General features: G+C 28.4%; 1 protein-coding gene across 2 annotated transcripts; it reads left to right on the top strand.

Annotated features, from left to right (window-relative positions):
* Positions 1 to 6,749: 6,749 nt before the first annotated feature.
* LOC108485539 (CBL-interacting serine/threonine-protein kinase 1-like) lies at positions 6,750 to 12,886 on the top strand. 2 transcript variants are annotated; one of them, XM_017789391.2, is made up of 13 exons: positions 6,750 to 6,856; positions 7,033 to 7,296; positions 7,408 to 7,470; positions 9,045 to 9,116; positions 9,198 to 9,305; positions 9,809 to 9,889; positions 9,973 to 10,152; positions 10,938 to 11,150; positions 11,237 to 11,341; positions 11,417 to 11,533; positions 12,028 to 12,090; positions 12,188 to 12,262; positions 12,582 to 12,886. In XM_017789391.2, exons 2-13 carry the CDS (start codon positions 7,078 to 7,080, stop codon positions 12,654 to 12,656), a joined length of 1,371 nt encoding a protein of 456 aa, XP_017644880.1. In that variant the 5' UTR covers positions 6,750 to 6,856; positions 7,033 to 7,077; the 3' UTR covers positions 12,657 to 12,886. The 2 variants fall into 2 exon arrangements, 1 of the variants encoding a protein (XP_017644880.1); XR_001871315.2 differs by lacking the exons at positions 6,750 to 6,856; positions 12,582 to 12,886 and having other exon boundaries at positions 6,887 to 7,296; positions 11,417 to 11,544; positions 12,188 to 12,246.
* Positions 12,887 to 13,110: the final 224 nt, after the last annotated feature.

Here is a 13,110-nt window from a genome sequence, read left to right as displayed (position 1 = left end):
AAATCTTATAAAATACTTTATATTAGTCAAATTTCATGCATTCCATGCATTCAATTCAAAGAAGGAGCAAGCATTCAAGTCAACGATTACACAACTTTCACATTTTATTGAAATTAAATATGGTTGAATGTATATTTTAAATAAATTTTTACTTGGAATATATTAGTTATACTATTTTAATATTCTGATTTATTTTTTCCAAAAATAATATAGTTTATTTTTCGTTTTATTATAACGTTGATTTCTCATTTTTCTAATTTTAATTGTATGTATTAATTTCTTTATGTGTGAATTTAATTATTACACCACATAAATAGTTATGTAATCATTATAAAAGGAGGGTAAAACCCTAATAACAACACGTCGAATGACTCGAACTCAAATCACATCTGAGGCGGTAAACACTCGAACCATCAGGCTAACATACGGAGTTCAATATATACTCTTTTCAATTTTATATATAATGCATTGTTTACATGACAAAATTTAGGGATAAAATTAGGGGATATGCAAGGGCGAAGCCAGAATAAATTTTTAGGAGGTCGAATGAAATTTTAATTTTTTATAGCTATATCTTTATAATTTTTAAAAGATTAAATCAAATTTTTATAATTTTAAGGGGACTAAAGTGTAATTTTATATTTACTAATTTAAATTTTTTAAAAAAAATTTAAAAGCCTAAATAATAATTTTACATTTTTAAGAGGTCGGAGCCCTCTCAGCTCCCCTAAATCCGCCTCTGGGGACGTGAATTATGAAAAATCACCATAAACATCAATTTGAAAATAAAATAATATTATGTTTGCTATTACTCAACAACTTCTTTGAAAAAAAAAAATAGGTAGAAGGATGGTGGAATAAAGATGTTTTGAGAAAAAAAAAAGTTGAAATGGATTTTTATGTAATATAAAAATTTACAAATTTCAAATTTATGGGTTTGTACGAAGTACCTACTTCCTTAATTACTGGTGTGACAATTTTTCATATTTAGGTGATTGGTAATTTATTGAATTAGATTTTTGAGTTATATCGAGATTATGGATTATATTTAACCCATTAATAAAAATCATATCGAGAAGCAAGTTTAGAGATGTGAATTGAATCTATCTAATCCATTGGATCGAGGAATTTGAATTGAAATGGAACGTTGAAAATCTGTCAACAGTCCTTGTTTGTTATTATTATATTGTATTCAGCTAATTTTGTTGTTGTTTAATAGGGATTGTGATAGATCTTCGTTATGTTATCAAGTATTGGAAACTCTATAGGTTTATGTGTTGATTATTGAGAGCACATAATTTGTTCAAGTGAGGAACATTATTTGTGTAAGTGCAGTTAGTTGTAAAACATTTGTGTTGTTGTTTTACAAGCTAAGTTCATATAGGTGAATTTAATGGTGATAGTACTAGTCCTCAAAGGTGCAAAAGTGAAGAAATTGTCAATGGGGTGCGATAAAGTTAAAGTTCACTTGTTGTAAGTGTTTGAAGATAAATGGGATATTTCTCACGGAGTTAGACTTCGCAAACGTAGAAAAACCAAATTCCGTAAACAATATTTATATACATATTTTTGTTATGTGTTTTGCAATGCTTGGAGAAGTGCCAACTTCCCCCAATCATTTCTTCCAGCACTTAACTTGTTACTTAGCAACTGTTTCAAGACAACAATATTTAAGCTTTATATTTTCACCCGAGGGGGGGAGTGGAGCATTAGTGGTTAAAATGTTTCATCGTTGGAAGGTATTTTTGCTCAATTTTGATATCCTCCTCCTTTTCTCTTTCTCCTCCTTATTTATTTGTGTAAACAAAGGTTGGTTATGCCCAAATTTTTTCACTTTTTAATATAATTTTTATTTAAAATGAAATTATCTTAATCTAATATAACTAATAATTTTATTATATAATAAATAAAATTACAACTATTATGATTATTAATATCATCAACTAAAAACAATAATCACAACAAATACAAAACACAAAATATTATTTTCTAATAAAAGATTTATTCAAGTTTTATTAATTCATAATTTAAAATAAATATATTCTATAAGATCCTTAATGCTGCTTTTCCTTTTCACTCAAATACATCTCATTGCTATTATTATGATTAAATCCAAACACATATCAAATTATCGATTTTAATCTTATTATTACAATATCCAATCTCATTATTATAATTAATTTCTTCAATATTGATATTTTATTTTCACCAAAATTAATCACACGGACAATCTAAAGGAAAAAGCTAATATTATAAATAAACTTTGATTTAATGTGCAATACCATACACGAACTTTGATTTTTTCAATTGTATACATAAAAATTTAATTTTGATTCAATTTTCACATGTCACAAAACCAATATATATGTGACACTATTTTTCATTAAATCGTGTAAAAATTATTAATGCGGCATTTTATTAAACTAAAAAATGAATGTATTTAAAATATTTTAAAAAATAAAAGAAAATACACATTTTTCATTTGTGTTTTAGTTTAATAAATATCATTTAAGCTATTTACACATAACTTAACAGAAAACAGTGTCCAATGGATAACAATATTACATGTATGTGAAAGTTAAATTAAATTTAGAGTTTCATGTATAAATTTATTCAAAATCAAAGTTTATGTATGACATTGCAAATTAGATCAAAGTTTATATATAATTTTGAGATGGCATAATGATGACTTTAGCTCTCAACATTTACATATTTTGTCAATTTGACCCTCATTATTTTTTTGAACTAAATTTGGTCCTCAACATTTCAGAAATAGTCAAATCTTTTTTTTAATAGAAATGTTTACTAAAACATTAAATTTTTAACTTTATTGGTATGGCAACTCGTATGGCGGTGTACATGTACTTCATGCTAAAAAATAATTAGTTATATATGCTACATTAACAAATAATTTAAAATTATAAAATATTCAAAAATTAAAAAATTCCAAATTCAAAAAAATACAAATGGTTCATAAAAATTAAAAATGTAGCATAGAATACACGCATATTGCCATGCATGCTACCATAATAAAAATTTTAACGTTTTAGACTTTTAGTCACTATTTCCATTATTAGTATTTATTTACAAGTCCTCCGTATTTTCTTGTTTAATTTAATGATGATATGTCATGTTATTATTCATTGATAGAGCGCGAGACTTATGCTCTGAAGGTGCATCAAATATTATTTTAAAAAAGAATAAGAATCAAATTGACAAAAAAAAATATTAAGAGTTAAATTTCTGATTATACATTTTGAGATTTATCCCTTGTTGAGTGTTTTTATGTATCATTTAGATGGGCAGAACTGTGTATTTATATGATATGGTTATTGTTTATAAATATAATATCGTAGGTAAGTTCCATGCATGTCGACACGTACCTTACTCTAGGTCTAACACGTGTTTATATGATATAGGTTTGCCTATGTTATGGTGTGCAAACCCACATCGTGCAACCTCATAGAAAGGTGTGAGTGTCTTACACATAAACTCATAATATTATGCAAGCTTAAAATGCGAACCGTGTAGAATCTGACCCGGATCCAATCGGATTATGGATAGGTAAAAGTGAGTATCATAACATCCCTTAATCTAAATAAGTAATTTTATTTGTTTCACTACCATTAAGCATCAAATAAATTCGGTTACAAGCATTAATTATTCCCAAAGTATACGCATTAAGCTTGATAAGACATCAACTCTACCACCTTACTTATTTTCTTTGTTTTTCAAGATTCCTTAGCTGGCTTTAAGTAAGATTTAATATTCTTATAATTTATTTGGGTAAATTACACTAGTAGTTACCCACTTATGATTTTTTTCTTTGATCATTTAACTATGAAAAGTTACAAAATGATCACTTATTATTTAATTTTATCTATTTTGGTCACCCATTTGTCTTGGATTTTTTTTATTTTGGTCACCCATTTGTCTTGGATTTTTTTTTACTTTAGCCAGTTGGTGACTAAAAAGGACAAAATTAAATAGTATGACAATTTTATAACTTTTCATAATTAGATGATTAAAAAAAAAAATCATAATTAGGTGACCTCTAGCTCAATTTACCCCTTTTTTTCAATTCCTTGTTTCATTCGTACTAAAATTCACGTTTTCTTCGATATTCACGTCACGAGATAAAAAAAAAAAAGTCTTCAAATCATTTAATAAAGTCAACAAGAGGCAAGAGTTTTCTTGCACTACACGTTATGCACGTTGGCAATTAGCATGCAGTGAGAATAATAGAGTTTACGTCACCAACTAAAAGGTCAAAACTTTCCATCAGTCCCTGTGTTTTTGTTGAAATTTGAGATTGGTTAAAATATGCCCATAAGTCCCTGTACTATTAATAAATTTGGAATTTAATCCTTATACTTTTATTTCCATAAAGTTAGTCCATGTAAATTTTAAATTTTGAAATAAAAAAACTCACTTGGTAGCGATTTAACTAAAAATGGAGTTGTAATAAACTCGAATTTAATAAAATAATTTTAACATTATTAATAGTTTAATTTAAATTTTAAATTTAAAAAGTAAAGGGACTAGATTCCTCACAATAAACTATAAGGATTAAATTTCAAATTTAAGAAGAGTGACTTATGTCACATTTTAACCTTGAGATTTAAACTTTATAATTAAAAAGTTTAAAAAATCCATTTACTTTTTTTTTCGATTTAAAATTTACAGTTTAAATTTTACTTATTAAGTTCATAATGATTTACTTCTGAAATTAAAATAATTACATAAGTGTATTGATGACAACTTTTGATAGAAAATAATAACAATGACAATATTTGCAATCGATATTCTTAAATCGAAAAATAAGAGAATTTCATTTTTAGTAGATGAAACTTTGACTTAGGGCTAGTTTAGCAATATTTTTGAAAAATGCTGTAGAAAAATACTTTTGAGAAGTACTTTTGAAAAGTTTAGTTTAAAATTTGAGTGTTCAAGATTCTTTGTCAAAAGTGCTTTTGAAAAATAAAATGTTCATTTTAGACATGTTATTATCAAGTAACAAATATGCATTTAAATAAAATTTAAATTAGTTAATATTATTATATTTTAGTAAGAATATAAAAAATTTTATTATAACTTGTTAATATTTTAATATATGAAATATAAATTTTAAATATTTTAAGTAATAAATATTAATTGCTTATAAAATTTATTTAGAATATATAAACTACATTTTAAATATTTAAATATAACCATTAAATATTTGTAATTAGTATTTTAAAAATATTTTTTATTTTTAATTAATGATTTTAACGCATTTGTAATTAAGCACCAAGAAAAAAAAAAGGAAAAGTACTATATTATTGGAGGGATGAAAAAGTAATTAAGTACTGAAAGTACTTTTGGGAGAGAAAAAGCCAAAAATTCCAGCCAAAAATAGTTTGTTCTGCACAGCTTTTCTTCTAAAAGTGTTTTTAAAGCCAAAAATACTTTTTTTAGCACAAAAGAACAGGCCCTTAATAGCAAATGGCTTTTTTTTGTCCATTACTTAATAGCAAAGTTTGGACGTTAAGAGATTTGGCACCCTAATCCTAATATTAGTCAATAAGTCATTGGTGTAGTGGCAAATGACTTATTTACTTTTGTTCTTCTTGATATCAGATCTCGAATTTAAACTTGAACAACTATTTCTCCCTTATCCCTTTGATAAAAGAAAAGTCGTACTATGTATGGGGCCAACTTAGATTTATTCTAATTTAAGTATGGATATATTCAAGTTATTAGTCCGATTATGCATTGTAATATTGATTCTAGGAGTAATTATTCAAATGTATCGATTATAGTAATAATTGTGATTGTACTATAACTCTTAAAAACATAAGGATTGATTGTGCATTTTACCAATTAAAATTCTTAATTTATTAACTTCAAGAAAAGAATCTTAATTTATTGTAAGAAGAAACTCAAATTAAATTAATTACAAAATTTTTAAGAGTATACTACGTGACTCAATTATGGTTTCTTTTTGTCATCCAACTATGAAAAGTTACAAAATGATCATTTAACTATTTAATTTTATCTTTTTGGGTCACCCAACTATCATGGATTTGTGGGTGTTTCCATTTTTACGATGACTAAAAAAGACAAAATTGAATAGTTACGTGACCAAAAAAGAAATTTACTAATAGTTGAGTAGGGGTAAGCAAAATCAGATTCGATTTGAAAAACTCGATAAAAAATTCAAATTTGGAATTAAATAGTTCGATTTATTTGAGTTAATCAAGTTATTTGGATAAAATCGAATAAAAAATTATGTTTTTCGGTTTAACTCAAACATGAATTACACAATTTAAATTATCCGAAAATTTGAATAAGAAAAGATAAAACTACGTCATTTTGTTAAATGTTTACTCATTAAGTAAAAAGTCAAAGCCATTATATTATTTATGTAGTTAAATAATTTTATATTTTGTCTACTAGTTAAATAATCAATTCATGTAAACGCAACATTGAGTATAAATAATATGATTCGTTAACTTGACTCAAAATTTTTTTACTTGATTCGGTTTGAAAAAATTCAAATTGAGTTCGGTTGCTAAAATAAAATTCGTCAACTCTACTAACTAGAAAATTTTTAACTCGACTCGACTCGATCGAATACTCATCCCTAGAGTTGAGTAACCATTTTGTAACTTTTCATAATCAATTGTGACAAAAAAAAACCATAATTGAGTGACTTTTACTGCAGTTTACCCAATTTTTAATGAACACCGATTAAGGCTTTAACTCTTGTTATGGTGATAATTAGATAAACGTAGATTCAGGCATAACCTTGTACTGCGAGCATTTAGGATTAGGATAATTCCCAATAAATGAATTTGAAGAGTAGGGTATACATGTAATTTCACACTATCTTTTTTAATTTCAATTTTCTCTTATACGTTTCAAGTTTCTATTGCCTCCCACCACCAGTTATTCATGTCTTTCACATTTCGCTTTTGTTTAGTTTCCACGAGGGAGACGAGCGTTTCAACTCTCAAGTTCTAACGGTTTCATATATATATATATATGTAGATGTTCGTACATTCTTATTCAATGGCGTGATTGAGATAGGAACCAATGAGCAGTACAAGAAGAACCGAAGAGCAGGTGGAGAAGAAGAATAACAACAACAACAATGAAAGGATTCTCCGATTGGGGAATTACGAGTTAGGGAGAACTCTCGGCCAAGGAAACTTCGCTAAAGTTAAATTAGCTAAGCATCTCCACTCATCTCTCCCTTTTGCTGTTAAGATCCTCGACAAGTCCAATCTCATTCAACTCAAAATCGCCGATCAGGTCTCTTTTATCTCCCTCTAATTTCATTTCAAATTTTCAATCTATGTTTGTCTGTGATCTATTGTTCAATGCGGTTTCAAATTTCAAATCCCTGACGAATCGTGTTTGCAGATAAAGAGAGAAATCTCCACTTTGAAGCTGCTTAAACATCCTAACGTCGTTCGTTTACATGAGGTATTATCGTTAATTCGTTATTCTGCTTTTTTTTTTTCCCTTTAATCGAAACCATTGATATTGATGCTCTATCAACTGATTGATCATGATAATGAGAAAAAAAAGTTTTAAAGTTGAATGGTTATTTGTCTTTGCTTTTTGGAGAGTAATATTTTTTATCAAGTTTAGTATATAATTTGTTTAAGATTAAAGGAAATTATTATGATGTTGATCACACCAGTCGTCACCTCTGATCACTACTAAGATTTTTTTTCTTTTTTTATATTATTATATATGTGTGGATATGTGGTATTATTAATTTATGATGCTTCTGAGAGTGAAGTCGATGTCAAGGGGGAATGGGACCATAAATGTGGTTTGGTGTTATTAATTAGTATGGAATGTGAATGAGAGGGAGAGAAACGCGAGCGCGAGTGATCACATATTATATCGTGAATAATCAAATGGGGGCCATTTCTGGCTAATATTGACCTGGTCCTTCTTGACTTTGTGCTTTGTGCTCCATGGCCAGCGGTATTGAATCCCACAATGCCATGATTAGATTTCACATGATATAGGAAACCAAAATTGAGTGCTAGATATTTTTCTCTGCGAAAAATTTTGAAAACAAAGAAGGAAATCAGAGAGAGAGAGGAGATTGCATTGTATAAGTATATGCAAAAGGATCCAATGCGTAGCTATGTAGTTCAAATTGATGCTTCATGCTAATTGTACTTGATATTGAGTTGTATCTACTGATAACGAAGACAAACAAATATTAGTTCCATTTATTAAAGGTTAAATTCTGATATTGGTCCATATACTTTGTGAAAGTTAGTGCATTTGTTTCTATACTTTAATTTGACCAAATTTAGATTTTGTATTTTTTGAATCGGTTAATTTTAATCCTTTTATTTTGTAAGTTTTGAAATTTTAGTAATGACCCAAATAATAAAGTTAAATCTATATGGTTAAATTCAATAACTAGTTTTTTACTATGCGTACAATTATAGGTTTAATCCATATTCTTCAATTGAATTATTCTAAGTCCTTATATTTATCGAAATTTGAAATTTCAATCTTGACACGAAAGACTGCCATTAATCCATTAACTGAATTTTTAATGAGTCATATGTAAATATTACAAGCTCACATGATATTACAAATATGATAATACGTTTCTCACATGATATTTGGGAAATAGCATAACTTAACTGAATGAATTTAATAGTTATTGTTTGGTGATGACTGGAATTTTAAAATTTGAAAAGGACATGGACTAAAAATGATCAAATTAAAATACATAGATTAAATCCATAACTTTCACAAAGTACAGGGACTAATAGCAGAATTTAACCTTTATTAAATCTTCATCAAACTCCCAAATGCACCCAAGGCAGCTTTTTGGGTTCAACTTCTGTGTTAATTCATCATTGTCCTCTTTACTATTAGGAAATGAGACTTGAGATTAGCAAAGTAATGATAATGCAATTATGTAGAAGCTGTAAATGTGTGTGCTTGCTCATCTCTATAGCTAAGTCGACATCTTCTCATGACTCTAGCGATGGCTTTGCTTATAATAAACATATATGCAGGTCTTGGCAAGCAAAACCAAAATTTACATGGTCCTAGAATATGCAACTGGAGGGGAGCTGTTTGACAAAATTGTAAGAAACTTTGTTTTTCTGGGGTTTCTTTTGCAATAAATATTAAATTAGTTACATTACTTGGCTGCTTCTGTATCACAGGCTTCCAATGGGAAGCTTTCTGAAGCTGAAGGAAGGAAGTTCTTCCAGCAGTTAATTGATGGTGTTGGTTATTGTCATGACAAAGGTGTTTTCCACAGGGATCTTAAGGTCATTTCATGTCCTCTAGATATATTTTTGGTAAAAGTACTTTTGAAGGCCTTATATTAAGAGTCAGATTATATTTTACCCCTCTCCTAAAAGAAAAAAGGTAAATTAATTCATGTACATTAAACTAAAGAGCAAAATAATTTTTATGTTAAATATTTCATCTATTTTTACTGCTAAAAACTGACGCGGTTGACAGAATAATTAAATAGTGACACGTGACATGCCACATGTACCTTATGCTAACGTACATGATTCAGTTTTTAACAGCAAAAATGAATAGAAATTTTTTTTAACATAATGACCAGTTTACTCTTTAATCCAATTTATAATAATTGATTTGATTATTTTTTGAATAGATCGAAAACAAAATGCAACCTAACAACTAATATAAGAACATCTATAATACTTTTACCTCTATTTCTTTTATATGTTATACCAATTTTTCTTCTTTTCTCTTGTTTTTTATAGTTTATCTGCTAAAATCTATTCTTCCTTTATTTCAGCTCGAAAATGTTCTTATTGATGCAAAAGGGAACATAAAGATATCTGATTTTGGCCTCAGTGCATTGCCTCAACATATTAGGGTAAAATAAATTGCGCTTCTAGACAACAAATTCATGAAAAAAATGGATTTGCCTCTAATTTTAAGTTCAATTTGTAATATCAGGAGGATGGCTTATTGCATACAACATGTGGAAGTCCTAACTATATTGCACCGGAGGTTCTTGCTAATAGAGGGTATAATGGTGCCACATCAGACATATGGTCATGTGGCGTAATCTTATATGTAATTCTCACCGGATACCTCCCTTTTGATGATCGGAATCTTGCAGTTCTTTATCAGAAGGTATTCGAGGTCTACATACATTTTTAATCATTTTGTTATGATCACTTCTACCTTAAGAGTCATATTGTATTTTATCATTTTTACTTAACAAATAATAATTTAATCCTTATAGGTTAGGTCAAAAAGTAAACTAGTCTTTTTTAGGTAAAAATATCATAGGGGCCAATGTACTATGAATTAAATTGCATTTTACTCTATCTACTAAAAAATAGACAAATTAGTCCCTGTACATTAGATAAAAAACAAATTGATCCTTTCTGTTAAAAATTTTATCCATTTGTCCCATTAAAAATTAACTTGGCTAATAGAATAATTAGACAGTGACACGTGGCATGCTAAATGTACCTTATGTTAACGTACTGAGACCAGTTTTTAATAGTGAAAATTGATGGAATTTTTAACAAAATGATCAATTTCCTCTTTAATGTAACATATATGGATTAATTTATCTATTTTTTGAGTAGAAAGGAAAAAATGTAAATTGACTCCTAGTACAGGGGCTTACATGGTATTTTTTTCATCCTTTTTGTTAAAATTCCGTCCATTTTCATTGTTAAAAACTAGTGTGATTGACAAAATAATTAAAAAGTTACACTTGACGTGCCACGTGTACCTCAGTCTAACATACAAAGACCGATTTTTAACAAAATGACTAATTTTATCTTTGATTTAATATGGAGACTAATTTATCCATTTTCTTAATAGAATGACAAAACGCAATCTGGCTACTTTTACCACTTTATTCTTATCAATCCCAATGTCTAATTCACTAGTGAATTTGACAGATTTTCAAAGGGGATACTCGGATTCCTAAATGGTTATCATCCGGTGCTCAGAACATGATAAAAAGGATTCTTGATCCGAACCCTAATACCAGGATAACAATGGCAGGTATAAAAAATGATGAATGGTTCAAACAAGATTATAGTCCAGCAGTACCTGATGATGACGAAGAAGATACATACGTTGATGATGAAGCTTTCTCAATGTCTGAAATGGTGAGAGCTTCCCAAAAATTGTCTTTTAACAAGTCCTCCACTTGCAAGCTATTGAACATAAACTAATAGTCATTATTTTGATGAAGGCATATGATGGAAATAAGAGCCCTGAATCACCCACTCTCATTAATGCTTTTCAGTTGATAGGAATGTCATCCTACTTAGACCTTTCTGGTTTCTTTGAAAAGGAGGTAACTAGTTTAAATTTTATGCAGTTTGGTCACTATTTTATCACTCCAATTTACAAAAATTTTTTCTATCTACAGGATGTCTCTGAAAGGAAGATCAGATTTACATCCAATCATTCAGCTAAAGATTTGCTTGCAAGAATTCAAGATATTGTGATAGAAATGGGATTTCGAGTCCAAATGAAAAACAGAAGGGTTAGTTAGTGGTAAAATTACTGTGGAGGCCCTTTTATTAAGAGCCTGATTGCATTTTGCCTCTGTTACTCAAAAAATTGGCAAATTAATCCCTATATGTTAAATCAAAGAGCAAACAAGTCCTTCTGTTATGTTAAAATTTTCATATATTTCTACTATTAAAAACCGATCCTTTTACATTAGAAGGTGGTACATGTGGCATTACACATGTAACTGTTTGATTATTATGTCAGCCATGTTATTTTTTTAATAGTAGAAATAGATGGATTTTTTAATAGAAATAATCAAATTGTTCTTTGATCTAATGTACATGGATTAATTTACCTATTTTTTGAGTAAATAGAGCACAATGCAATCTGACTCTTAGTACGGAAATTTTCATGATACTTTTAATAGTAATTAGTGCATTGAGGTGTCTTCCTTTGGGGTATGTCTCATCATAAGAATGTCTACCATATAATAGTCCTAAACTTTGTATTCCTTCTTTGTTTTAGTTGAAAGCAACACGAGAACACCGAGGCCAGAAATGTGTTGGCAGTCTTTCAATTGCAGCTGAGGTAAATATTCACTCCTATAAATTTACCATTTATGAGGTCCATGCCCTTTGCTTACCTCTAATCGAACATCTTTGTATATTTTTTCTTTTACTGTCAGGTGTTTGAGATAAGTCCATCATTGTATGTGGTTGAATTAAGAAAATCATACGGTGATTCTACTGTTTATAGACAGGTGGACTATTTCTTTCCCCTCTTTATTTTCACACTGTTTTCGAAATTAAACAAGACAGTTGATCGAATCACGAATCAGTTGTAATACCGATTTAAAATTAAGGATTAAATTAGTTAACCAGTTAACTAGTACAAATTCATTAGAACGATTGAATCGAATTAAAAAATTTATTAAACTAATTTTTTCTATTTTTTAAATTTATATAATTTTAATAATTTATTTAATTAATCCCAACAAACCATTCCAACTTATCAATACGACCAATTCTACTATTTGTTATTCTCAATTCTAATTGAAATGATGATATATATACTTGCAGTTATGTACAAAGCTGTCAAAAGACTTGGGTGTCCCTATGGGTCAAGGCCAAGGGCTGGTCTCGATAGAAGCTTGATGGATTGATTGTTGGTTTGTGACTTGGCTGACTCGGGCAACATAAAAAGGTTCCAGTACAGGTTTAAATTGTAAATTAATGGTTAAACTATGATTTCGGTCCCTCCATTATGCTTGACTATGAGATTTAGTTCATGTGCTTTAAATTAGTATAAACTAGTCTCTTTATTTATTTCTATAATGTCATTAGTTAATCTCAATAATCAACATTGTTAATTATTCCGGTTAAAACATGATCGAAATAGTTAATGATTTGAACTAACTAATTGCATTAAAAAAATTAAGAGATCAATTTATAACAAATCAAAATACAGGAGCTAAATTTTGAATTTAAGCATAGAAATGTGACCAACTCTATAATTTAACCTTTAATATTTATTTGTACAAGTATCATCGTTGTTTGTAGGTGAAGTTTTTTCTTTTGATAAAAAAATGAAATTAAAGTATACCCGTGA

This window comes from Gossypium arboreum, chromosome 6, assembly GCF_025698485.1.
Source record: "Gossypium arboreum isolate Shixiya-1 chromosome 6, ASM2569848v2, whole genome shotgun sequence".
NCBI lineage: Eukaryota > Viridiplantae > Streptophyta > Magnoliopsida > Malvales > Malvaceae > Gossypium > Gossypium arboreum.
Note: the sequence above shows the minus strand (reverse complement) of the source record. Positions and strands in the feature narration are given on the sequence as shown.

What these genes read in the sequence shown, in the direction of transcription:
- LOC108485539 (XM_017789391.2), top strand. Translation starts at nt 7,078, where the DNA reads ATGAGCAGTACAAGAAGAACCGAAGAGCAGGTGGAGAAGAAGAATAAC. An exon ending in CTGGTTTCTTTGAAAAGGAG is followed by an intron (nt 11,342 to 11,416) that starts GTAACTAGTTTA and finishes TTCTATCTACAG; the next exon opens with GATGTCTCTGAAAGGAAGAT. An exon ending in GTCTTTCAATTGCAGCTGAG is followed by an intron (nt 12,091 to 12,187) that starts GTAAATATTCAC and finishes TTTTACTGTCAG; the next exon opens with GTGTTTGAGATAAGTCCATC.